The sequence below is a fragment of the Nicotiana tabacum genome, chromosome 19 (assembly GCF_000715075.1).
Source record: "Nicotiana tabacum cultivar K326 chromosome 19, ASM71507v2, whole genome shotgun sequence".
Taxonomy (NCBI): Eukaryota; Viridiplantae; Streptophyta; class Magnoliopsida; order Solanales; family Solanaceae; genus Nicotiana; species Nicotiana tabacum.
In genome coordinates, this window is record NC_134098.1 from 82819501 (window position 1) to 82843353 (window position 23853).

General features: G+C 38.0%; 1 protein-coding gene across 1 annotated transcript; it reads left to right on the top strand.

Moving 5' to 3' along the window:
• Nucleotides 1–15144: 15144 nt before the first annotated feature.
• Nucleotides 15145–22843, top strand: LOC107780297 (beta-galactosidase 13-like). Its single transcript, XM_075239453.1, has 18 exons — nt 15145–15461; nt 15544–15639; nt 16098–16210; nt 16311–16377; nt 16512–16604; nt 16785–16928; nt 17084–17178; nt 18804–18909; nt 19007–19091; nt 19198–19316; nt 19620–19790; nt 19890–20068; nt 20151–20260; nt 20719–20828; nt 20981–21088; nt 21187–21294; nt 21746–21891; nt 22003–22843. The coding sequence occupies exons 1-18, from the start codon at nt 15279–15281 to the stop codon at nt 22481–22483; spliced, it is 2514 nt and encodes an 837-aa protein (XP_075095554.1). The 5' UTR covers nt 15145–15278; the 3' UTR covers nt 22484–22843.
• Nucleotides 22844–23853: the final 1010 nt, after the last annotated feature.

Below are 23853 nucleotides of genomic sequence, written 5' to 3' on the forward strand. Positions count from 1 at the left end.
CAGAAAAGAATTTACGAATGTGACTTACCAGAGGGGATTGGCGCCTGGAAAGAACTACTTCTTACTCTCTCTGCCAAACGGATCACTTGGAACTATGATTGGTTCTCCTCTAAAGAGGTCATTTGTGAGTCTGCATACCATTCTTATTTGGTACTCATAGGATTGGATGGTGTTCAGTCTTATGCTCCACTTCGGGTAATGCGCCAATTTGCACGACTACAGGAGGTGCCACCAACACGAGATATGAGCAAGTTCTGTTATGATTTTGGTAAAGATCAACCTCATGACGAAGAAGAAATTATAAAAATTTGGTATGCAAGTAAAGTCTCGGAGTTGACTGATATGGTAGAAGACCGAGATCATGGAGAGGTGATCCCTGAATATATTACCTGGTTTCACGACCTTTCGTCGCTTAGAGATAGGCCTGAAGGATCCAATAGGATGAGAAATGATCAAAGAGCTATAGAAAGGTTAAAAGAGGAATTGGAGCATTCCCGGATGACCATATCTAAACAACAAACCCAACTGCAAGCCGGAGTCACTCAGATTCGTTTAAATATTGAGAAATATTATCAATCGGCCTTACGGGGAATGGATAAAGATCTAAAGCATGCTAAAAATGAGGCAGCCCGCTTAGAAGAAGAATTGGCAAGCACTATTGGTTTAGTTATAAGAGTTTAGGCAAATAAAAATGCTGAAATGCATAAGCTGCAAGAAGACTTGAGTATCATTGAAGAGGATGCGCACCAACAACAATTGGAGTTTGATCAGCAGAGAGAGCAGTTTGAAAGAGAAAGGGCCCATTGGATACGCTCAAAGTATCAGTTTCTTGCACAATTGGAAGAAATGAAAAGGTATAAGGGAGGTCATCAACATGCAGATTTTGAGGTAGAGCGGCGCCAGTGGATGATTGAGAGAGCTGTGCTAAACCGCCGTATTGAAGAATACGAGGGACGCGAGACTGAGATGGGTAACGCCCTCAACACTACCCAGATATGGTTGCAGAATTGTCATGTGAATATGGGGCAAGCTAGAAAGCAAGTACTTCAATTGGCAGAGAAAGCATCATATATTCATGACGATCATCGTCATCTAAACAATGAGAAAGTTGGTCAACATGTACGTGCCCTCGTTCCACAATTGCCGGGAGTATTTCAGAATTTGTACGAGATGTTGGGGGGAGAGTGGAGGCCAATGGATGCAGACCATTGATGATATCAATTTAAGAAAGAATGCCATTGAAGATTAAAGTTTTAGTGCGGTCAATTAGTTTTTAGTTTCATTTTTCATTTGTCGTATTTGTAATTTTATATTTGTCGCATTTTCAGTCATATTTATGTCTTTAGAGTCAATTTGAATAATAATAATATAAAAAAATAAATCAAAATTGTTATTATTTCCCCTGAACTACGTAATGATCTGATTCATGCGGCGACATGATACGTAGGCAACCCACAAAAGGTTCGATCAAAATATTTTTCAATGATTCTAAGATGAGGGATCAAAATGAGGCGTGAGTAAAAAAAAAAGAGAAGAAAATAAGAGCGTCAATAAGAAGCAACCTCATAAGCCGGAATGAAACATGAAGCCTCCAAAAGCATGTTAGAAATAGTGACAATGATAGGAGCATGGCACATTATGTGTGATTCATATCTATAAAATGCTTAACCCTAACACGTTTGTTGTCTCTTACGCTAGTAAGCTTAAGGTGGTTGGTTTGTGGTGAAGCTGGCAACACACAATTACTTCACTAGATCTAAGGGAGTAGTAGTAATGGCCAACGATGATGAGATCAAGCTGATCAGTGATGACCCCCAGGGTCAATCAGTTGAACAAGAGTCGGAGGAAATAAGAAAATTGAGACAACAATTGTCCGATGTATATCAAGCTTGGGTGTCTGGTCAGCCTCCACCCCGTGGTCCCTCAGAGGGAACTTCCACCGTACCCCTGGCTACTCAACCATCGCTCCATGCAACGAGCGACCACATCCTACCACTAGGGTATGTGCCAAACTACAACCTCCATATTGCTCCTGGTACCTCTAATGTGCGACCTCCAGTCGCACCGATCAGGAACACTCCTCTAGTCATGTCTGGCGCACAGGCATACACAATCCCGCCTCCACCTCCTGTGACGAGGCCAATCAACGAGCCACCATCTCATGCTTATGATGGCCAATACTACTCTCCAAATATGGCTTTCGGGGTCTCGGCTCCATATAATCAGACTCCTCAGTACCAGTCACCAGTGGAAAATGAAATGCTTGCCAAGACGGTTGAGCCGGATGAGATGGCCAGGAAAATGAAAAGTCAAGAACAAAACATAAAGAACACACATGGAATAGGGGGTCACATAAGTGTTTCGTTCAGTGATCTATGCATGTTCCCTCACATCCATTTGCCACCAAGATTCAAGACCCCAAAATTCGAGAAGTATGATGGACACGGTGACCCTATCGCCCATTTGAAAAGGTACTGCAACCAGCCGAGGGGTGCAGGTGAAAAAGAAGAATTGCTGATGGCTTATTTTGGGGAAAGTCTTGTGGGGGTAACCTCCAAATGATTCATTGACCAAGATATCTCTCACTGGCATATTTGGGACGACATGGCCCAAGCCTTCGTCAAACAATTTCAATACAATATAGATATTGCGCCGGATTGTAATTCCCTGTCCAATATGAAGAAAAAGCCGACTAAAAGCTTTAGGGAGTATGCAATCAAGTGGAGGGAGCAAGCAGCTAGAGTTAAGCCACCCATGGATAACCACGAGTTGATCACTGTTTTTCTAGAGGCCCAAGAGCCTGATTACTTTCAAAACATGATGTCCGCAATGGGTAGACCTTTTGCGGAAGCGATCAAAATAGGAGAAATGGTCGAAAATGGCCTCAAGACTGGCAAAATTGTAAGTCAAGCTGCTCTCAAAGCCACCACCCAAGCTATCCAAAATGGGTCGGGAAGTTTGGCAACTAGAAAGAAGAGAGATGAAGGGTCCATGATGACTTCGGGATCCAGGAAAGTTCAAAGAGGGGCATCGCACCCTTATGTGCAAGTTCAGCAGGGGTAATCCAGCTACCCTCAACATTACTATCCCCCGCTAATTCCTTAGTACTCCGTGGGACTGCCACAATATACAGTGTTTAATGCTCAATCATATGCTCATCCTCCTAATCAACAGGTACGGGCACCAGCTCCAAGATTCCCCCGACCTCAGCAGCAAAATTTTCGGGCACCCTATAATGCTCGTCCTAGGCAGGATTATGGTCGAGAGCAGAGGCCGGTGGAAAAATTTACTCCATTGGCTGAATCATACTCTAGTCTGTTCTAGAAGTTGAAGCAGATGGGCGTGATTGGACCCATCGCTCCCCACCATATGCATCCCGATTCACACGGATTTCAAGCAAATGCTAGATGTGAATATCATTCAGGTGCTCTGGGGCATAGCACTGATGACTGTTGGACCTTGAAAAGAGCCATAAAAAGACTCATTGTTGAAAAATTGATTGTAGTCACGAATGGCGAGGACCCTCCTAATGTGACCAATAACACGTTGCCAGTACATAATGATGTTCATTTTGTGGGAATGATTGGCCGAGATCATGAATACAAGCTGGTTGGTCGAGCAGAAATGACAGTGGTAACGATTCAAGAGGGAACCAAACTGGAAGTAAGTCCAAGCCTAGATGCACCGTTGATTGTGAAAGGCGCCCAGAGCTCAGAGAGGGCAACTTTATTTGTTCCAAAAATCTTGAGGTTAGAAGTTTGCTCCAATGTTCCAAACCCAACGTTATACATCCTTGGAGGTCACCCCATCACAAAGCAGAATCAGGGCGATACGATGGGTATAATAGAACCGATCATAATCAAGCCTGCCACACAAACCCGTGTAACAAATACGAAAACCATCCCCTGGAACTACAACAAAACTGTACTAACCTACAAAGGCAAGGAAATCATAGAATAAGTGGGGGAAACTGGAGGTTTGACTCGATCAAGGAGGTGTTACTCTCCAAAAGAGTTGAGGAAGGCTAAGCAAATCAGAAAAGGTCAAATGCCAATAAAGAAACCGGTTACTAAAGAAGAGGTGGAGGAGTTTTTGAAAAAGATGAAAGTTCAGGATTACTCAATCATTGACCAGCTGAGAAAGACTCCTGCCCAAATCTCTCTGTTATCTCTGCTCATACACTCAGGAGAGCATGCCCGTGTACTAATCAAAATCCTGAACGAGGCATATGTCTTAGAGAATACCACCGTGTATCAGTTAGAGAAGATGGCCAATAGATTTTTTGAGGTGAACAAAATTTCCTTTACTGAAGATAAACTTCCCGAGGAGGGATCCGGTCACAATAGGGCTTTGCACTTGATTGTCAAATGTGAGGGGCATTATGTGAAGCGAGTCATGGTTGATGGAGGCTCGAGTGTAGATGTATGCCCCCTCTCTACCTTGCAAAGTATGAAGATCAATACAGACAGGATCCGGCCCAGCAATGTTCATATTCGGGCTTTTGATGGCTCAGCGAGAGATACCATTGGGGAGATCAACCTCACCATGATGATTAGGCCTGTTGATTTTGAAATTGTCCTCCAAGTAGTGGACATGGAAACTTTTTATAACTTTCTTCTTGGAAGGCCATGGATCCATACGGCCCGAACTGTGGCATCCACCTTGCATCAGATGCTCAAATTCGAGCACGACATGCAAGAAATTATTGTTCACGGAGAAGACGAGTCATCCATTTATAAAGACCCGTTAATCCCATGTATTGAGGCCAAGGAAGGATGTGAGTCTATTGTCTATCAGGCTTTCGAAGTGGTTGTTGTGGACCATGTTGAGGAAGGAAAGCCCATTCTGCATCCTCGTCTCTCCGCCACATCTGTAATGGTGGCTGCACTTATGATGAGACAAGGTTATGAGCCAGGAAAAGGTTTGGGGGCATCATTGCAAGGAATTTCAGAACACATTTCTCTGTTCAGTAACAGGGGTACTTTTGGTTTAGGCTTCAGGCCAACACAAGCAGACGAAGACAAAGCCAAGCACCGCAAAAAGCACGGGTGGGTCTTGCAGCAACCTATCCCTCACATTTTCTACACTTTTGTCGAGCCACGATTCAAACATGGTCAAAATTCCTCGGCGCATGCAAACATTGATGAAATTTTCCATGGCCTCAAGCAGATGTTTTCTGAAGAGAATATGATCCAGGCTAGTGAAGGCATTAGTCGTGCCGATATGCAACTAATTGGCCCAGACACCATGCTCAATAACTGGGAAGCAACTCCTCTCCCCACAAGGAAGGAGTCTTGGTAGTTGACTTTTTGCAGCTTTTTTCTTTTGTACTTCGGGTTACTTTCAGGGTTGTAATCCAAATATCTTAGTACGATTGTTTTATTTTGACGTTAACCCTTCTATCCTTTCAAATTCAATGAAATGCAGTTCAGTTTCGTATTTTGTATCTTTTCCTTTTCCTAATTCCTGCCATTTTATTTCTATTTCAGTTTTGTTAATGCCGGCTTTAATAACATGACATGCATGTGGAATTCACGCCCAGATCTCAAAAAGCTGTCTAATTTCAAAATAATGCATCAAGAGGTCGAATATGATGAAGATAAGGTTTTTGATGAAAAAAAAGAGAGTTGGAACAATTTGAAAACAAACCTAGGCCCAACCTCAATGAAACTGAGCCAATTAATATCGGAGGTCATGAAGAAGTCAAAGAAACAAAGATAAGCATTCACACTGAATAAAAAACCAGAGATGCCTTGATTCAACTTTTATTTGAGTATAGAGATATGTTTGCCTGGTCTTATGATGATATGCTTGGTTTAAGCGTCGATTTAGTGGTTCATAAGCTTCCCACGTATACTGATTTTCCACTAGTCCAACAGAAGCAGCGAAAATTTAAAACGGACATGAGTGATAAAATCAAAGAGGAAATAATGAAGCAATTGAGTGCCAATGTTGTCAGAGCCGTACGATACACCACCTGGGTGGAAAATGTTGTGCCCGTGCCAAAGAAAGATGGAAAAACTAGAGTCTGTGTTGACTACAGAGACCTGAACAAAACAAGTCCGAAGGATAATTTTCCTTTGCCGAACATCTATATTCTTGTAGATAATTGCGCAAAGCATGAGATACAGTCGTTCGTGGATTGCTATGTTGGGTACCACCAGATTCTAATGGATGAGGGTGATGCAGAAAAGACCGCTTTCACCACTCCGTGGGGTACCTATTGTTATAGGGTCATGCCATTCGGTTTAAAGAATGCATGGACAACTTATATGAGGGCCATGACCACCATTTTTCACGACATGATGCACAAAGAGATTGAAGTATATGTCGATAATGTCATCATAAAATCAAAGACACAGGCTGATCACGTGAATGATTTGAAAAAGTTCTCCGAACGGCTTCGAAGGTATGACCTTAAGCTCAATCCAGCCAAATGTGCGTTTGGGGTTCCATCTGGGAAACTCCTCGGTTTTATAGTCAGTCGGAGAGGCATCGAATTGGATCCATCTAAGATAAAGTCTATTCGAGATCTGCCACCCCCGAAGAACAAAAAGGAGGTCATGAGTTTGCTCGGAAGGTTAAACTACATCAGTAGGTTCATTGCTCAGCTCACAACCACGTGCGAGCCCATCTTTAAGTTGCTGAAAAAAGGATGCTGCAATCAAGCGGACGGACAATTGCCAAAATGCTTTTGACAGGATCAAAGATTATCTATCAAAACCACCTGTACTAGTCCCACCTGAACCTGGTAGGCCTTTGTTTTTATATCTATCGGTGATGGATAATTCCTTTGGATGCGTTCTGGGGCAACATGATGCAACATGCAAAAAGGAACAAGCAATATATTATTTGAGCAAGAAGTTCACCAATTATGAGGTTAAGTACACCCTTTTAGAAAGGACATGTTGTGCCTTGACTTGGGTCACTCAGAAGTTGAGACATTATCTTTTGGCCTATACTACTTACCTCATATCCAGAATGGATCCTCTGAAGTATATCTTCCAAAAGCCAATGCCCACCGGCAGGCTCGCAAAATGGCAAATCCTGCTCACAGAGTTCGACATCATCTATGTCACTCGCACCGTAATGAAAGCACAGGCTTTGGCCGATCATTTGGCAGAGAATCCAGTTGATGATGAGTACAAGCCACTTACCACATACTTCCCAAACGAAGAGGTCAACTCAATAGAGGAAGTAGTTCCAGACGACAACCCTCTATGGAAAATATATTTTGATGGAGTTGTCAATATCAAAGGAGTTGCGATCGGGGCAATCCTCATCTCACCTATTGGACAGTATTACCCTGCAACAGCCCGACTTCGGTTCTTCTGTACCAATAATACGGCAAAATATGAAGCCTGTATCATGGGTTTGAAAATGGCCCTCGATCTGGATGTGCATGAACTGTTGGTTATGGGAGATTCTGACTTGCTTACCCGGCAAGCCCAAGGCGAATGAGAGACTCGAGACATCAAGCTTATTCCAAACAGACAATGTGTATGAGATTTGAGCAAAAGATTCAAATCCATCGAGTTCAGGTATATTCCCAGGTTTCACAATGAGCTAGCCGATGCTTTGGCTACTTTAGCCTCGATGCTCCCTTATCCGGGAAACACCCATATCGATCCACTAGAAATCCAAGTTCGGATTCAACACGGTTACTGCAATATAATTGAGACAGAACCAGATGGTGAACCATGGTATCATGACATAAAACGATTCCTGAAAATGAGAGAATACCCAGAGCATGCCAAGTGAGATAAAAAAAGAACTATAAGGTGACTCGCTAGCGGTTTCTTCCTGAATGGGGAAATTTTGTACAAAAGGACCCAGATTTGAACTTGTTGAGATGCGTAGATGCCACAGAAGCTGAGCGGATCATGAGTGAAGTGCATTCGGGGGTATGCAGACTTCACATGAATGGATATGTTTTGGCGAAAAAGATTTTGCGGGCAGGGTATTATTGGCTTACAATGGAGCGATATTGCTTCAGTTTTGTTCGCAAGTGTCACCAATGCCAGATTCATGGTGACCTGATTCACTCACCACCTTCGGAGTTGCATCACATGTCCTCTCCTTGGCCTTTCGTTGCTTGGGGAATGGATGTTATTGGGCCAATTGAGCCAAAGGCTTCAAATGGGCATAGATTCATTTTGGTTGCAATTGATTACTTCACCAAGTGGGCGGAGGCCGTCACTTTCAAAGCAGTCACCAAGAAAGTAGTGGTAGACTTTGTTCATTCCAACATCATCTGCCGCTTTGGTATCCCAAATACCATTATCACTAATAATGCAGCCAATCTCAGTAGTCATTTGATGAAGGAGGTATGCGAGCAATTTAAAATTATGCATCGCCATTCTACCCCTTACCGGCCAAAAGCCAATGGAGCCGTTGAAGCGACGAACAAGAACATCAAGAAGATTCTTAGGAAAATGATCCAAGGTTCGAGACAATGGCATGAAAAGTTGCCTTTTGCTCTTTTGGGATACCGCACGACTGCTCGCACATCTGTTGGTGCTATTTCTTATCTGTTGGTATATGGGACGGAAGTTGTAATACCGGATGAAGTCGAAATTCCCTCTCTTCGGATCATTGTGGAGTCGGAGATTGAAGATGCAGAATGGGTAAAGACCCGATTAGAACAACTAATGCTGATTGATGAAAAACGGCTAGCAGCAGTGTGCTTTGGCCAGTTATACCAGCAAAGAATGGCACACGCTTACAACAAGAAAGTGCGTCCAAGGCATTTCGAGGTAGGCCAACTCGTTCTGAAACGCGTTCTTCCACACCAAGTAGAAGCTAAAGGAAAGTTCGCCCCAAACTGGAAAGGACCCTACATCATCAAGAAAGTGTTACCAAAAGGGGCCTTGCACTTGGTAGATGAAGAAGGACGGGTACCAGACATGACTATTAATGCAGATGCAGTCAAAAGATATTATGTCTGATATATACCCACTGTGGAACTTTCACGCATGATTTTCTTAGATCGAGATGACGAAGGCTACCATTGCTCGCTATTCCAAGCAAGTGTCACCCTTTTGTTACCCCTTTTAACCTGTATTTTTCTTCCTTGTTTTCCATTTTTTTTGGAACCTATGTACTCAAAAAAAAAAGTCAAACAATAAATTTTTTTGAGTCATTGAACTACGTCCGACCTGATTTCGAAAGGATACGTAGGCAGCCTTACCCTGGGTTCGGTCCCATCGCAACAAAAATCCATATTCCCAATACTCCAAAACTGGGGTAGAAGCTTGTTTTTATCTTACGGTTTTCCCGTAGAAACAGTTTCAAAAGTTGTAATTCAGTTCAAGGTTCTTTTTGCCTTTTCCTGTTAAGAATTTCTGATCGATCTTTGAGAATACTTGAAGTCCCCATGCCAGGGGCATTGTCTAACCTTCCGTATGAAAAAAAAGAAAAAAAAAGAAAAGAAGAAATGAGAGAGTCTTATCAGTGAAAACCCGTATGAGCACTATAAGGCGACATTGAGCAGAGAAATGCAAGAGTCTTATTGGTGAAAACCAGATGGGCACCATAAGGCAACAATGATTAGAGAAATGAGAGAGGTCAGTTAGCGAAAACCCGCAAAGGGCGCTACTAGCCGAATGAGGGTCTTTGATGCTCCGGCATGAGCACAACCAAGACAGTTTCAAGATGAACATTCGCGACATATTTTGAGAATTAGACAGCTCAGACAGATCAGGCGTCCAGTCCAAAATGCATGTCATGATTCATTGAAGTCGGCACATATCTCCAGATAAGTCTCCTTATTTCTCTCCCCGAAAGGGACACCTTTTATTTAGACACAATTCCTTTTTCACTTCCAATTGCTCTTCTATTCTTTTCCATAATTTTTCTTAGATTCCCTTTCGGTCTAATCTTGCATCAAAAGCAAAGCAAAAATGGCTGCAAAACTTTCTACAGTTTTCCCGTAATACCGAGCATAATTTGGAGCATATACGGCATTGACAAAGGCAGGAATCCATCTGTGATCTCTTTTGATAAGGCAGACAAAGTGTCTCAAAGAAACTGAAAAGGTTGCCTAAGCAAGACTTGCTTCATGGCAAAAGTTGATAAGCACTACAGACACAAACTGGTTCTGAGTGCAAGACAACTAAGTTTGATTTTAAAGAAAAATTTCTTTGCCTTAGATACAAGGGTTAATGGTGCCGTGGACATCCGGATATGAAACAGCCAGGGGAGACGTCAGAAAGACAAAGTCTCCAAAAAATGATACAAAGTATTCGAGCATCTCAGTACCACTCTGATAGAATAAGTTCTTCGACAACGGGGTGTCCATGAACTCAAACTCCTCAGTGCATCAAGGCCACAAACCGACTACCACTTTAAAAACTCACAAATTTTCTTTGTTTGAAGTAGGAACAAAGTAGTACAGAATTGCGGTTCTCAAAGGACGAATGTCACCAAATGTAAGCTCCTTAAAATCTTCAGCATGCATCACTACTGTCCATACCTCTCATTTTTATAGCTTAACCCAGGTAAAACTTTTTCACCTAGGGGTATCCTGCTCATAGTTTCGGGTAGAAGTACTCTTCGCCAAGCATATTTTACCTAGCTTAACCCAGGTAGAACCTTTTCGCCTAGGGGGATCCAGCTCACAGTTCCGAGTAGAAGTACTCTTCGCTCAGGATATTTTACGTAACTTAACCCAGGTAGAACCATTTCGCATAGGAGGATCTAGGTCAAAGTTTCTGGGTAGAAGTACTCTTCGCTCACGATGTTTTACATAGCGTAACCCAGGTAGAACCTTTTTGCTTACGGGGATCCGGCTCATAGTTCCGGGTAGAAGTACTCTTCGCTCAGGTTGTTTTACGTAGCTTAACCCAAGTAGAACCTTTTAGCCTAGGGGGATCCAGCTCATAGTTCCGGGTAGAAGTACTCTTCGCTCAGGTTGTTTTACGTAGCTTAACCCAGGTAGAACCTTTTTCGCCTAGGGGGATCCAGCTCATAGTTCCGAGTAGAAGTACTCTTCACTCATGTTATTTTACTTAATTTAACCCGGGTAGAAACTTTTCGCCTAGGGGGATACAACTCATATTCCGAGTAGAAGTACATTTCGCCCAGGTTTGCTTTTCATAGTTTAACCCAGGTAGACCTTTTTCGCCCCGGGGATTCAACATTTTTTTCAATAATACAGGGCGCCAACCCCTGGTTATATTTCCTTTTCCAGTAATACAGGGTGCCAACCCCTGGTTACATTTCCTTTTCAGTAATACAGGGCGCAAACCCCTGGTTACATTTCCTTTTCATTAATATAGGACGCCAACCCTTGGTTATATTTCTTTCCCAGTAATACAGGGTGCCAACCCCTGGTTACATTTCCTTTTCAGTAATACAGGGCGCAAACCCTTGGTTACGTTTCCTTTTCATTAATACAGGGCGCCAACCCCTGGTTACAATTTCCTTTTTCAGTAATACAGGGCGCCAGCCCCTGGTTACATCTCTTTTCCAGTAATACAGGGCACCAATCCCTGGTTACATTTCTTTCTCAGTAATACAGGGTGCCAACCCCTGGTTACATTTTCTTTTCAGTAATATAGGGCGCCAACCTCTGGTTACATTTCCTTTTCAGTAATACAGGGCGCCAACCTCTGGTTACATTTTTTTTTCTCACTAATACAGGGTACACCAATCCCCTGGTTATATTTTTTTACCAGCATAGGGTACACCAATCCCTGATCTCCTTACCAGTATAGGGTACACCAATCCCTAGCTATGTTCTCCAACATAGGGTACACCACTCCCTAGTTGATTTGATTTTAAATGCAGGATACACCACTCCCTGATATCATTGCCAATATAGGGTATCTCATTCTCTAACCACATTTTCCCAACATAAGGTACACAAATCCTTAGTTGAGATATTCTTTTGGGACAAAAAAAATCAACATGACCTTTTCAAGGTACACCATTACTGTTTTTTTATTTGCTTTCAATAAAGAAGTAGTTTAGAATTTTGTTACAATAACTCACGAAATTTTTTCTAGTGAAAACTGGGGCAGAAAAATTTCGTTTGTTTGTTTGTTGTGATGTCTGAGCAGGTTTTACCTCGAGACACAAGGTTTGAGATGAACAAAAGAAGAAGTCTGAATCCAAAATAAAGAAAAAAAAAGTGAATCCAAATACAAAAGCAGATGGAAATGATATGGACTGCTCAAAACATGACTGAAGTTACGAGCTTCACATTTTCCGTTTTGTTCAGAAGAAGCCGTAGAAGAATGAACTAGCACCTACAACTAGCAAACATCAAGGCTCAGATCAGAGTCTGCATGAACAACCAGTCAAGACTCAAGATCAAGGTTCAAAAGACTTATAAATAGGAATCTTGTAACTTATAGCTGATAGGCTTGTTTAGTTCCTTTAGATTTTGATGTAATAACAGGGCCACGAACCGGAGGCTCGACGGAACCTAGCTCGACTTTCGAACTCATCACTCCATCATTCTTCTTGAACTACACGCGACCTGATTCCCTTATAACTCGAGATATATAGGCTGTCCAAAACCAGGACTCGGTTGCACCTTTTTCTTTTATTTTCTTCCTCTTTTGAATAATGATATGGTCAAAACTTAGTCACACAGCTCACTTTATCTTTGCCTGAAAACTTTTAATGTTTCCAAGCAAAGAGGGGCATGCTGTAAGCACCTAATTTTTTATCGTGCTTGAATATTTCCCGCTCCCATCTTCCCACGCGTGTCCCCACTCTTTGTCCCCCACACTTTGTCCCCATTCTACTTTCTCTTGTCCCCCATGCTTGCCCTCATGCTTGTCCCCACACTCTTTATTCTACTCCACTTTTCCTTGTTCCCCATGTTGGTCCCCCACTCACAACCCCCCACATGTCCCTCGTTCAAGAAAAATGGACAAAACCCCCGAAATCCATCCAAAAAAGACCCCAAACCAGCCCCTGTTTTCTGCTAAAAAAATAAATGCAGCAAAAACAACTCTATAAAACTAGCCAAAACGTCACCAAAAACTCAGGAAAAAGACAACGAAAATGACCCCCTTAAACCAGCTCATAGGCTCCACTAATTCGAGCTAAAAACTCCATGAAAAGGCAGTCACATAATATCTATAAATCTTCATTGTTTTAGCCGCGAAACGGGGCGAAAAACTTCACTAAAACAACCCCGTTTTCAACTTTAGACCAACCTCTAAGCTCACCGCTAAACAGTCTTGTCACCACCACTCAAACCTCCAAAATCAGTGTGAAAATCAGCCCGAAACTATAGTCCGAACTTAGTTGATCTAAGTCCATCCGGGGTTGCCGATTCCGATTCGAGTTTCTAGTTCCTAGCGTCGTTTGAGGATTACTGTTTGTGAGCTTCTTCTTCACTATACCTGCTGAAAATTTTAGCAATAAAGGTCATATCTCTTGTTCTACTATTTTTGTTCTGGCATAAATACATTATTTTAATGTTCTTAATGTTTATTTTAGCCGGATCAAATATTACTGTGATTATGTTATAATTCTATCTTCATTATCATGTGAATGATGTTTGAGTTAATGTTTGCGGATGATATTGTTACGAGATTCTTGCTCAAATTACTGAATATTGTTCTTGGTATCTTTATGTGGAAATGAGAGTTCACGTGAGGATTTGCCACGCTGGTTTCTTCGTTACAATTGTTCCTCTTTTTATAGCTTTAGATTTCTTCTGTAGGTATAAAGTTAAGTGCTAAATAGATTAGTTGAATAAGATTTATTCAAAATTAAAGGTTTTGGTGCCATATTAATGGGTCATGTTTAGACTTAAAACAATGATAATTGGACTTGACAGTAATTGTAGATGAAACTGTTTCAATAAAGTGGGTAGGAGAATTTGCTTTCTTTCTTCTTGGATAACGAGAAATGATCTTTCTTTAAGTTTAATTGGGTCTACATATAGCTAGCTCATATAACTAAATTACTCCATCTTTCTTACAATATTCTTCTATAACTTTAGTCTTACAATAAAGTTGATGTAATTAAAAAATAAATCTTAATAATCGCTAGTATTCTTTAGGCGCGTATTAATAAATAAATTATTGTGATTATGTATACGTTCGCGTGACATAGTTATGATTTTCAAAAATTAAAATTGAAGTATGCGTTAGCGCAATTTTGGGCAAAACAATCTTAATATAATAAAATATTATTAATTATGTACACGTACGCGAGACATGATTTTGGCACAATAAACAAAACGGATTCACACAAATAATTCGTTTCAAAGATAATTTCATATTTTAATAATTAAAAGCGGATAGATAAAATACGGAAACCAATAAATCACAATTTATCCAAAATTAATTCAAGCCAAGTTGTAGTCAATAAAGCGGCCGTGCTAGAACCACGGGACTCGGGGAATGCCTTACACCTTCTCCCCGGTCAACAGAATTTCTTACGCTGACTTTGTTTTGCAGACCAATAATAAAAGAGTCAAATCTTCCTTTGACTAGGGATTCAAACAAAAGGTAACTTGGAACACCCAAAAAATCAATTTCAAGTGACGACTCTATAAATAAAATAATCCCTATTTAAGTTTGTCACTTTAATTGGAGAAACTCTTTAACCCACCATCCATAACACACATTATCGTTTTGAGGGGCATAAAAGGGGTGTGACATGTATCAATATTGTTTTTTGTACCGGTGCATATATAAGAGCACGATGCATATACCCGTGAGACACAGTAACACACAAGAGATTTTTGAAAAGATTCTTCAAATTATATAACGCGCTATGCTCATCCATTCCCTCATGTGCATAGTACCCGTGCACCATATGCCATGGGGTTGCAAATTTATCATGGAAAAACAAGAGTGGATTCAACAATTTAGTTATGAGTTTAATTGAACTTATAAGACGTTGAAAAGTACTTCAAATTAGTGCAATTTTTATTTTGTAGTCTGCATCGAGTGTAAGTTAAATCTTAAAGTAAGTTAAACTCTTTAATTTAACAAAAAGAAAGAGAAAAAAGGGGTGGGGTGCGGGTGGGAGGAGAGAGATGCATGTAGAATTTAAGGAAAACCACAAGCATTTAACAAAACACAAAAACATATAGATCGTGAAAAATACGAGAAATCCTACAAGCCCCATAATTACCGATATAGGGTAATTGTTAGCTAAAACAGTAAATTAATCTCTTTACATTGCATAGGATAATTCAAGAATGGTTATCCGCCGGCATCAAAATAGCCTCTTATCTCTTTCATTTACACTCACTATCCAAAACTAAAAATAAAATATTAGTACTTAAAAAAACAAAAAACAAAATGGCTAAACAAAATCAGATATTATTAACGTTAGCCCTCCTGATTTTCTCGTTGATTTCATCGGCGACCGGAGCCGCCGAAAAGCCACGTGGCGTCACTTACGATAGTCGTTCCTTAATCGTCAATGGAAACAGAGAATTGTTCTTTTCTGGTTCGATTCACTATCCTCGTAGCCCTCCTGAGGTAACTTAAAATTCTCAATTGCCAGTCTTTTAATTTTGACATGTTTAATACCAGCAATTTATTGATTAATTTTTTTCCCCAGATGTGGCCAGACATTATCAGGAAAGCTAAAGAAGGAGGTATTAATCTCATTCAGACCTATGTGTTTTGGAACATTCACGAGCCCATTCAAGGCCAGGTAAACACTACCTCGATCCTGTTAGAGACGAATTTAAAATTTATAAATCTTAGAGAGTTCAGAATGAATGAAATATAAACATACAAACATAAAATCTTTTTGTATATGTACTAATGCATAATCAAGCCAAAAAGTTTTGGTTGAACTTACAAAACCTACTTTAATTCAAGGGTGTCCAAATGAAAATCCTTCCATTCAAAAATTATTGTGTAAATAGGGCAAAAATAAATTTGCTGCATATATAAAAATTGTTGAATCTCCTTTTCATAAAAGAAGATTCTAGTGTATAGTTGTCACACAGCTTTGAATTCCAAATGTATCACTCTTGCAATTTCTTTTTCTTTTTTAAATTATCTTTTAAGAATTCTTGGCTACCACGGTCTACTCTTGTCTAAATGATTTAAGTTTTTATTTTTGTAAAGAGCATATCGAGAATCTTTGTTGTGTTTTATTTGCAGTTCGATTTTGAAGGAAATTATGACATTGTCAAGTTTATCAAAGAGATCGGTAAACAGGGCCTGTATGTAACTCTGAGAATTGGTCCTTACATTGAAGCAGAATGGACTTCAGGGTATACACGATATTAGTTAACTTTTTGATGTTTTGTTAATTTTCTCTACTTTTTTGTCCTTATTTTGATTATGGCCTAATGAATATTGATAATGAAACAGAGGGTTCCCATACTGGCTAAGAGAAGTTAAAAATATCACATTCCGTTCTTATAACGAGCCATTCGTGGTATGTAATCGATCACAATATCGTGCATGCATGCAAAAACATATAAAAATTGCTCTTGATTAATAATAAACTTACTTCTTAATGACTAATTAAGTCATTTTGTTCCCTCTTTTTTTATTTTCTCCACTTTGCAGTACCACATGAAAAAATACGCAGAAATGGTCATTGAGCTGATGAAAAAGGAGAAATTGTTTGCACCTCAAGGAGGTCCCATCATCCTGGCACAGGTCTCTTCCTAATTTATTTACCGTTCGGGTTATCGGTTAAATCGAAATTTGCACGTTGCTTCTTGATATGTGATCATGATTGACTATTGAATTTGTGTGACCAACTTATCTTAAACGGCTAGAGATCGAACATTTATTTAATTAATTATATCTTTAATGATAGCGTACTAATCGTGACAGATAGAAAATGAGTACAATAATGTCCAGCTAGCTTATAAAGAAAACGGAAAGAAATATATTGAGTGGGCAGCAAATATGGCTGTGGGATTATACAATGGAGTCCCCTGGATCATGTGCAAGCAAAAGGATGCCCCTCCATCTGTGGTAATATTCATTTTGTTCTGGAAAATGATTATTACCATTTCATTACAAGGCAACCAAATTGATAGTAGGAAAAAGTTAGAAAGTAAAAATAAAAATAAAAAATTGTTTAAAAACTCTTCTTTTTCTTCCTTTCTTTTTTCCTATGATTTCTGCAGATAAACACATGCAATGGAAGGCATTGTGGGGATACTTTCACAGGCCCTAATGGTCCCAACAAACCTTCTTTGTGGACTGAAAATTGGACTGCGCAGTAAGTATAATCTTTTCTTAATGTCTAATGGAATTAAAGATATATAAGTAAACGGCATAAAAGAATTTTCACTATCAATGTAGTTTAACTTGTGATAGTTGGTCAGTTAATTTTTTTTTTGTGTGTGCTATCAATGTAGTTTAACTAATTTCACTTATAGTCATCCAACTTATCATTTATTTCACAAAAGTCACTTAACTATTTTTCATCACTTAAAAGTCATTCAACTTTACATTTGTAACTTAAAAGTCATTCTAATTCAAAATCTACAAAATATCCAATAAAAAATATGACATGGCATTAAATTTAATTAAAAAATCTAACAATAATGCCACATAAACTTAAATAGAACATATCTAAGTTAGACCAATTTGTTTTTCAGCCCGATTTGACCTATAACCAAAATGGATTATTAATATTTGAACAATTAACTGGACTGGCACTTTTATTTTGTGGTTAATTTGTAGAAAAAGAAGTCTAAGAAATTTAAGAAAAATTAGGTCTTTTGAATTTATCTTTAGGTTTTGGTAGTACATTTACGGCCAATGACACAATATGTTGTCTCTTTCTTTTGTCCAAATTATCGCTATAGTATGTCTACGATTGTGGTGTGTATTGACAATTTTTACTATGCAATTTCATTATGGGTGTTTCTTACTGAGCAATATTTTTATCTGTTAGTATTGCTTAATAAATAATTTTTTGATTTTAATGGAATAGTAATTTGTGAAAATAGGTTCTTATTAGCTTGTTGTTCTTGTCTGTTAGTGGTACATTTAATTGTTATGTGAGATTGAAATGGTAGTATTTTAACTTCATGAAAAATTATAAAATGATATGAAGGATGCAAAAACTGGTTCTGTACTAGTTCTGTTAAGATTTTTAATGAAATTATAGGTGGTGGTATTAAAGTTATTATGTAACAAATTAAGTAAGATATTTTTAGTACAAAATAATTGTTCTCTTCTTTTCCTTCTAATTGTCAAAATATTAAAACTCATTTGGGTTATGGGCAAATCGGGCTGAACAAGAAATGGGTCTAACTTAGATATGGTCTATTTAAGCTTATGTGGCATTATTGTTAGATTTTTTAATTAAATTTAATGCCATGTCATATTTTTTATTGGATATTTTATAGGTTTTGAACTAGAATGACTTTTAAGCTACAAAGGTAAAGTTGAATGACTTTTAAGTGATGAAAAATAGTTAAGTGACTTTTGTGAAATAAATGATAAGTTGGATGACCATCAGTGAAATTAACCCTGATAATTAGTCAATTATCATTCCTACCAGATTATCAATTGATTCTTATTATAGGTATTTATATGTAATTACCTTGTACTTCACTTGATTATATAAATATTTTTTACACTGACGGTGAATATAATAAGGGTTTACTTCTAGATACTATTTTGATAGCTTAGAAAAAGTTTACACTCAACTCATATTATAGGTAATTAGTGATGATTATCTCGAATTAGTGGGATTAATAACCCAAAAAATAAAGGTGAATAGCCTTCTATAGCAGGTTATATTGCTCTAACAACATAAATATTTATCTGTCTAATATTTGGTAGTTTTATATCTGTATTTAAACTGCTAAAGTTGACAAAAATGAAGTACAGGTATAGAACTTATGGAGATCCTCCAGCACAAAGATCAGCAGAAGATCTTGCTTTTTCTGTGGCTCGTTTCTTTGCAAAGAATGGAACTCTTACAAACTATTACATGGTATTTTATTATTATTTACTCATCAACTTTTAGCCTATAGTCTATCGAAGTATAATTTTGAATATGATTTAAATTAATTTTCCTTTTTTTTTTCCAGTACTATGGTGGAACCAACTTTGGAAGAACAAGCTCTTCTTTCGTGACTACTCGTTATTATGATGAAGCCCCTCTTGATGAATTTGGTAATTAGGCTCATCTTAAGCTTTATTTTGAAAAGTACAATCAATTAATAGTACCATTCAACCATTATTTGATTTAATCAAAGATTGAGTATATGGCTCTTATTAGGTTTAATGAGGGATCCCAAATGGAGTCACTTGAGAGACTTGCACAGGGCATTAAGATTGTCGAGAAGAGCTCTTCTTTGGGGTACTCCCACTGTACAAAAGATTAACGAGAATCTTGAGGTGATTAAGGATTTCTATTAACTCATAACCAGCTTTTTAACAAACATTTAGCAGTAATTTATAATAAGTTCTATGTACTGACAATGTATAAATTTTTATACCATCAAGCAACGATAGGTAACTCTTCTAGCAAATGTTATATGGTAACATGAAGAATAGAGCGATAACTCACTTTTACAAATTGATGATGGTTTTTAAAAAAAATTATACTGTCAGTATATATAGTACTTTAACTCAAAAGTACTAATAGTAATATTATGTACTTGAGTATGGAAGTTTACATGTTTGATACATAAAATGTAGATCACTGTCTATGAGAAGCCTGGACCTGATCATATGTGTGCTGCCTTTTTGACCAACAACCACACAAAGTTACCATCCAACATTACATTTAGGGGAGCAGAATATTACTTGCCTGAGAAATCAATTAGCATTCTTGCTGATTGTAAGACTGTGGTTTACAACACTCAAACGGTAAGAATCCTACTTTATGTGAAGAATCAAGATAATCAGAAAATTGATATGATTGAAGATTTTAGAATTTTCTTATCACAATCAAAATTATATATACAGGTTGTTTCGCAACATAATTCAAGAAACTTTGTTCCGTCGGAGAAAGCAAAGAATCTAAAATGGGAAATATATCAAGAAAAAGTACCAACAATACATGATTTGGCACTTAAGAACAGGGATCCCTTGGAACTTTACAGTTTGACCAAAGATAAATCTGACTATGCTTGGTACAGCACAAGGTAATTAAATTAATCTATTTGATATTGTTTTTATTTGATTATTCGACTTTACTCTAAATACTTTTATTCTTGTATAACACAGCATCAACCTTGATCGACGTGACTTGCCCATGAGACCTGATATTCTCCCTGTATTGCAAATTGCAAGTATGGGCCATGCATTGGTTGCCTTTGTCAATGGACAATATGTTGGTAGGTTTTCTTATACAAATACCCTTGTGACATTCTCTTTGGGTGTGTGTGATATATCAGAAAATATTATTGGAGAAAATATTTTTCTCATCTTTTGATGTTTGGTTCTCAACAAATATTTTTCCGGGACAACATTTTCTATTAAAAGGGAGAAAATGATTTGCCACGTTTGGATAGAAGTCATTTTCCTTCATGCTTTAACAAACACTAAAATATTTGTTTCAATCAAACATTATTCGGTATGCTAATATTTGAACCAAACATTAAAAAATATTTTTCAGGAAAATATATTTTCAAAAAATAAGTCATTTTGTGAAATTGTTTTGTGAAAAATGTCTTATGTTGCATCAAACACACCTTCTTTGTAAATTGGTTAGCCATTGACGAGAAAACTTATTTTTACAATAGTCATGTGCCAAAAAATGCTTAATATTTGTTTCGGAATTACATACCTTTAGGGTTTGGGCACGGGAACAATATCGAGAAGAGCTTTGTCTTCCGGCAACCAGTCGTCTTGAAACCTGGAATCAATCACATCACCCTTTTAGCTGAGACAATTGGATATCCGGTACTATTTCTTTCTTAATAATTTCTTTTTTCCCTCACATGATGTACGGTAGCTCCCTACTAGCATTTTTTAATTTTCAAGACTCGAACCTGAGACCTAAAAAAGAGAATAAAAAGACAGAAGAGAATTAATGTTGATGAATATAATTACAGAATAGCGGAGCCTATATGGAAAAGAGGTTTGCAGGACCCCGTGGTGTGACACTTCAAGGTTTAATGGCTGGAACTCTTGATATCACTTTGAATGTTTGGGGACATGAGGTATACATATTCACACATATTTAGTAATTATTTAATAATCCTTGACAACGTTTTTTAAATAAATGTTAAATCAACTAGTAAAAATTCTTTTATTTCAGGTTGGTGTATATGGAGAAAAAGAACAATTATTCACAGAAGAAGGTGCAAAGAAAGTGAAATGGAATTCCTTAGCTGGTCCGCCACCAGGACCTGTTACTTGGTTGAAGGTAAGCTTAAATAGATTTTTTTTTCCTTCTTAAGTTCCATTATGTATTTTTATACATTTCTCACCATCAAGAATACATTACCCAATGTGGCAATGTATTAGAAAGAATTGAAGACCCATATAGAGTGAAAATCTCATGTACGGTTTTGTAGAATGTTGGAAAAGACCACTTATCTATTACCTTTTTGCTATCACCCCAAAAAACTTAGGTAATAGTGAAGCTTCGTAGTGTTTTTTTATTCCGGTGTAGGTAGTTTGTATCTTCATGTAAATACATATCTATTTTACTGATTCTTTCAATGCCTAAATCATTGCACCTTTTGTTTGATGTTCAAGTATTATTGTTTAGTCCGTTCATATCATTCATACATAGTAATTTGATCTAAGGTTTTAAAATTCGTTGATCCTATATTTCAATTACTAATATATTTCTTTTTCTTTGTGTGTTACAGACATATTTTGATGCCCCAGAAGGCACTGATCCAGTGGCCTTGAGAATGGACAAAATGCAAAAAGGTATGATGTGGGTCAATGGTAAAAGCCTTGGTCGTTACTGGGCATCTTTCCTCTCTCCTCTTGGACAGCCCACTCAATCTGAGTAAGTACACCATGAAATTCCCCCCCCCCCCCCCCCCCCAACCCTAAAAAAAGACCAAATATATCAATTGGTCAAATATGATAACGTATATGAAAATTATGAATTGATCAGGTATCATATTCCAAGAGCATTTTTGAAGCCAAACAATAATCTCCTAGTTGTTTTTGAAGAAACTGGAGGTCACCCAGAAATAATTCAAATAGTAACAGTGAACAGAGACACAATCTGCAGTATGATCACCGAATATCATCCTCCAAATGTTAAGTATTGGGAGAGATCTAGAAGTAAATTTCGCGCCGTCGTAGAAGATCTCAAAGCAGGAGCTCACTTAACTTGCCCAGACGATAATGTGATCGAGAAAGTTGAGTTTGCTAGTTATGGTGATCCAGATGGTGCATGTGGAAATTTCTACATGGGAAATTGCACATCACCTAATAGTATTAAAGTAGCAGAAAAGTATTGTTTGGGAAAACACACATGTTCTATCCCAGTTGAGAGAGAGGTTTTTGACGAGCCAAACAAGGACCCATGCCCTAATATTTTCAAGACTTTGGCTGTCCAAGTCAAGTGTGTTGTACCAAAGAAGAATTAATTACCTCACTTTCTTTGGTTTATAATAGATAGGTTGAAGATTGTGACATGTAGCCAGAGGCGGATTCAAGATTTTAATTCTATCGGTTTAGTACTCGAGTATCATTCCCGGTACACCTTGATTAGGAGCTTCAGTTTTGTTAACTACTGTAAATGCTATAAGCATTCGCTATCGGCCAACATGTGATTGACTTGGCGAGATAGGTTAAGCATTGAGTTGTTGTGATTTAGGACTAGAGGTTTATAACAGATACTGTGGAAGCTTCTCTTGTATTTCTTCCCTTACTATCACATGTCGGGCTATGACCCTTTTCCATCATGTTGTATATATAATGAAATCTTTAGGAGCTCAATTGATTCACTGTGGGTGGGTAAATATATATGAGCTGTTTGGAGTGTAACTGAATGATGCATCTCACTTGTTTTGTAAACATGACGCCTATGGGTCTTTTGCTTGTTGCTTATTTTATTAAGCTGACGCATGTTGATACAGGTCGCTTGGCCACATAATATATGCTTTAGGGTAGGTTATACGACGGGGGTTAAGGGTTCACTGGACGTCACCTCCGAGATAAGGTTAAAAATTTGACTTTACTAAACAAGTGAGAAAGTGACTTTCTATTTTATTTGTCAAGCGCGCCAATTGCAATAAAAAAAACATCACTAATTTTAAATAGAAAGTGCTTCAAAAGACACTGGTTAACTTAACACTGACAATATAGTTACACTACTAAAAATCTGCTAAAAACCTGACCAACTATTTCCGACCAACGTTGGTCGGTCAAAAAAAGCGACTAAAAACCGTCCAGGTTGGACGAAAACTGGGGAAAAAAAATTATATTTTTTTAAAACTAAATAACGACCAATGTTGGTCGGTAAATTGGTCAACGAATTGACCCAGCTGGTCAGACAAGAAAATTTTGGATTATCGACCAACGTTGGTCGGTAATCTGGATCCAATTTTTTAAATTTTAATAATTATTTTATTATTTAAAATATTTTATAATATTTAAGAATTTATATTTAAAATTACCGACCAACGTTGGTCGGTTAATGTAGGGGAAGCATTTACCGACCAACTTTGGTCGGTAATTGTTATTTTCTGCAAAATAACCGACCAAAGTTGGTCGGTTATTACGTCAACATTGATCAAACTTTCGAATTACTTTTATATTTACTATCTAAATAATATAAATGTAATTCGTTAACACTTTTGTAATACAAATAATGAATACACTAACATATACTATATATAACATGCTATTTGTAAATTGATTCATCGACTTATAACTTACTTAGATGCATCGATGAATATTAAAAACAAAACGTTTGACCTATATCGACTAATAGTAAAAACAAAACGTCTCGACT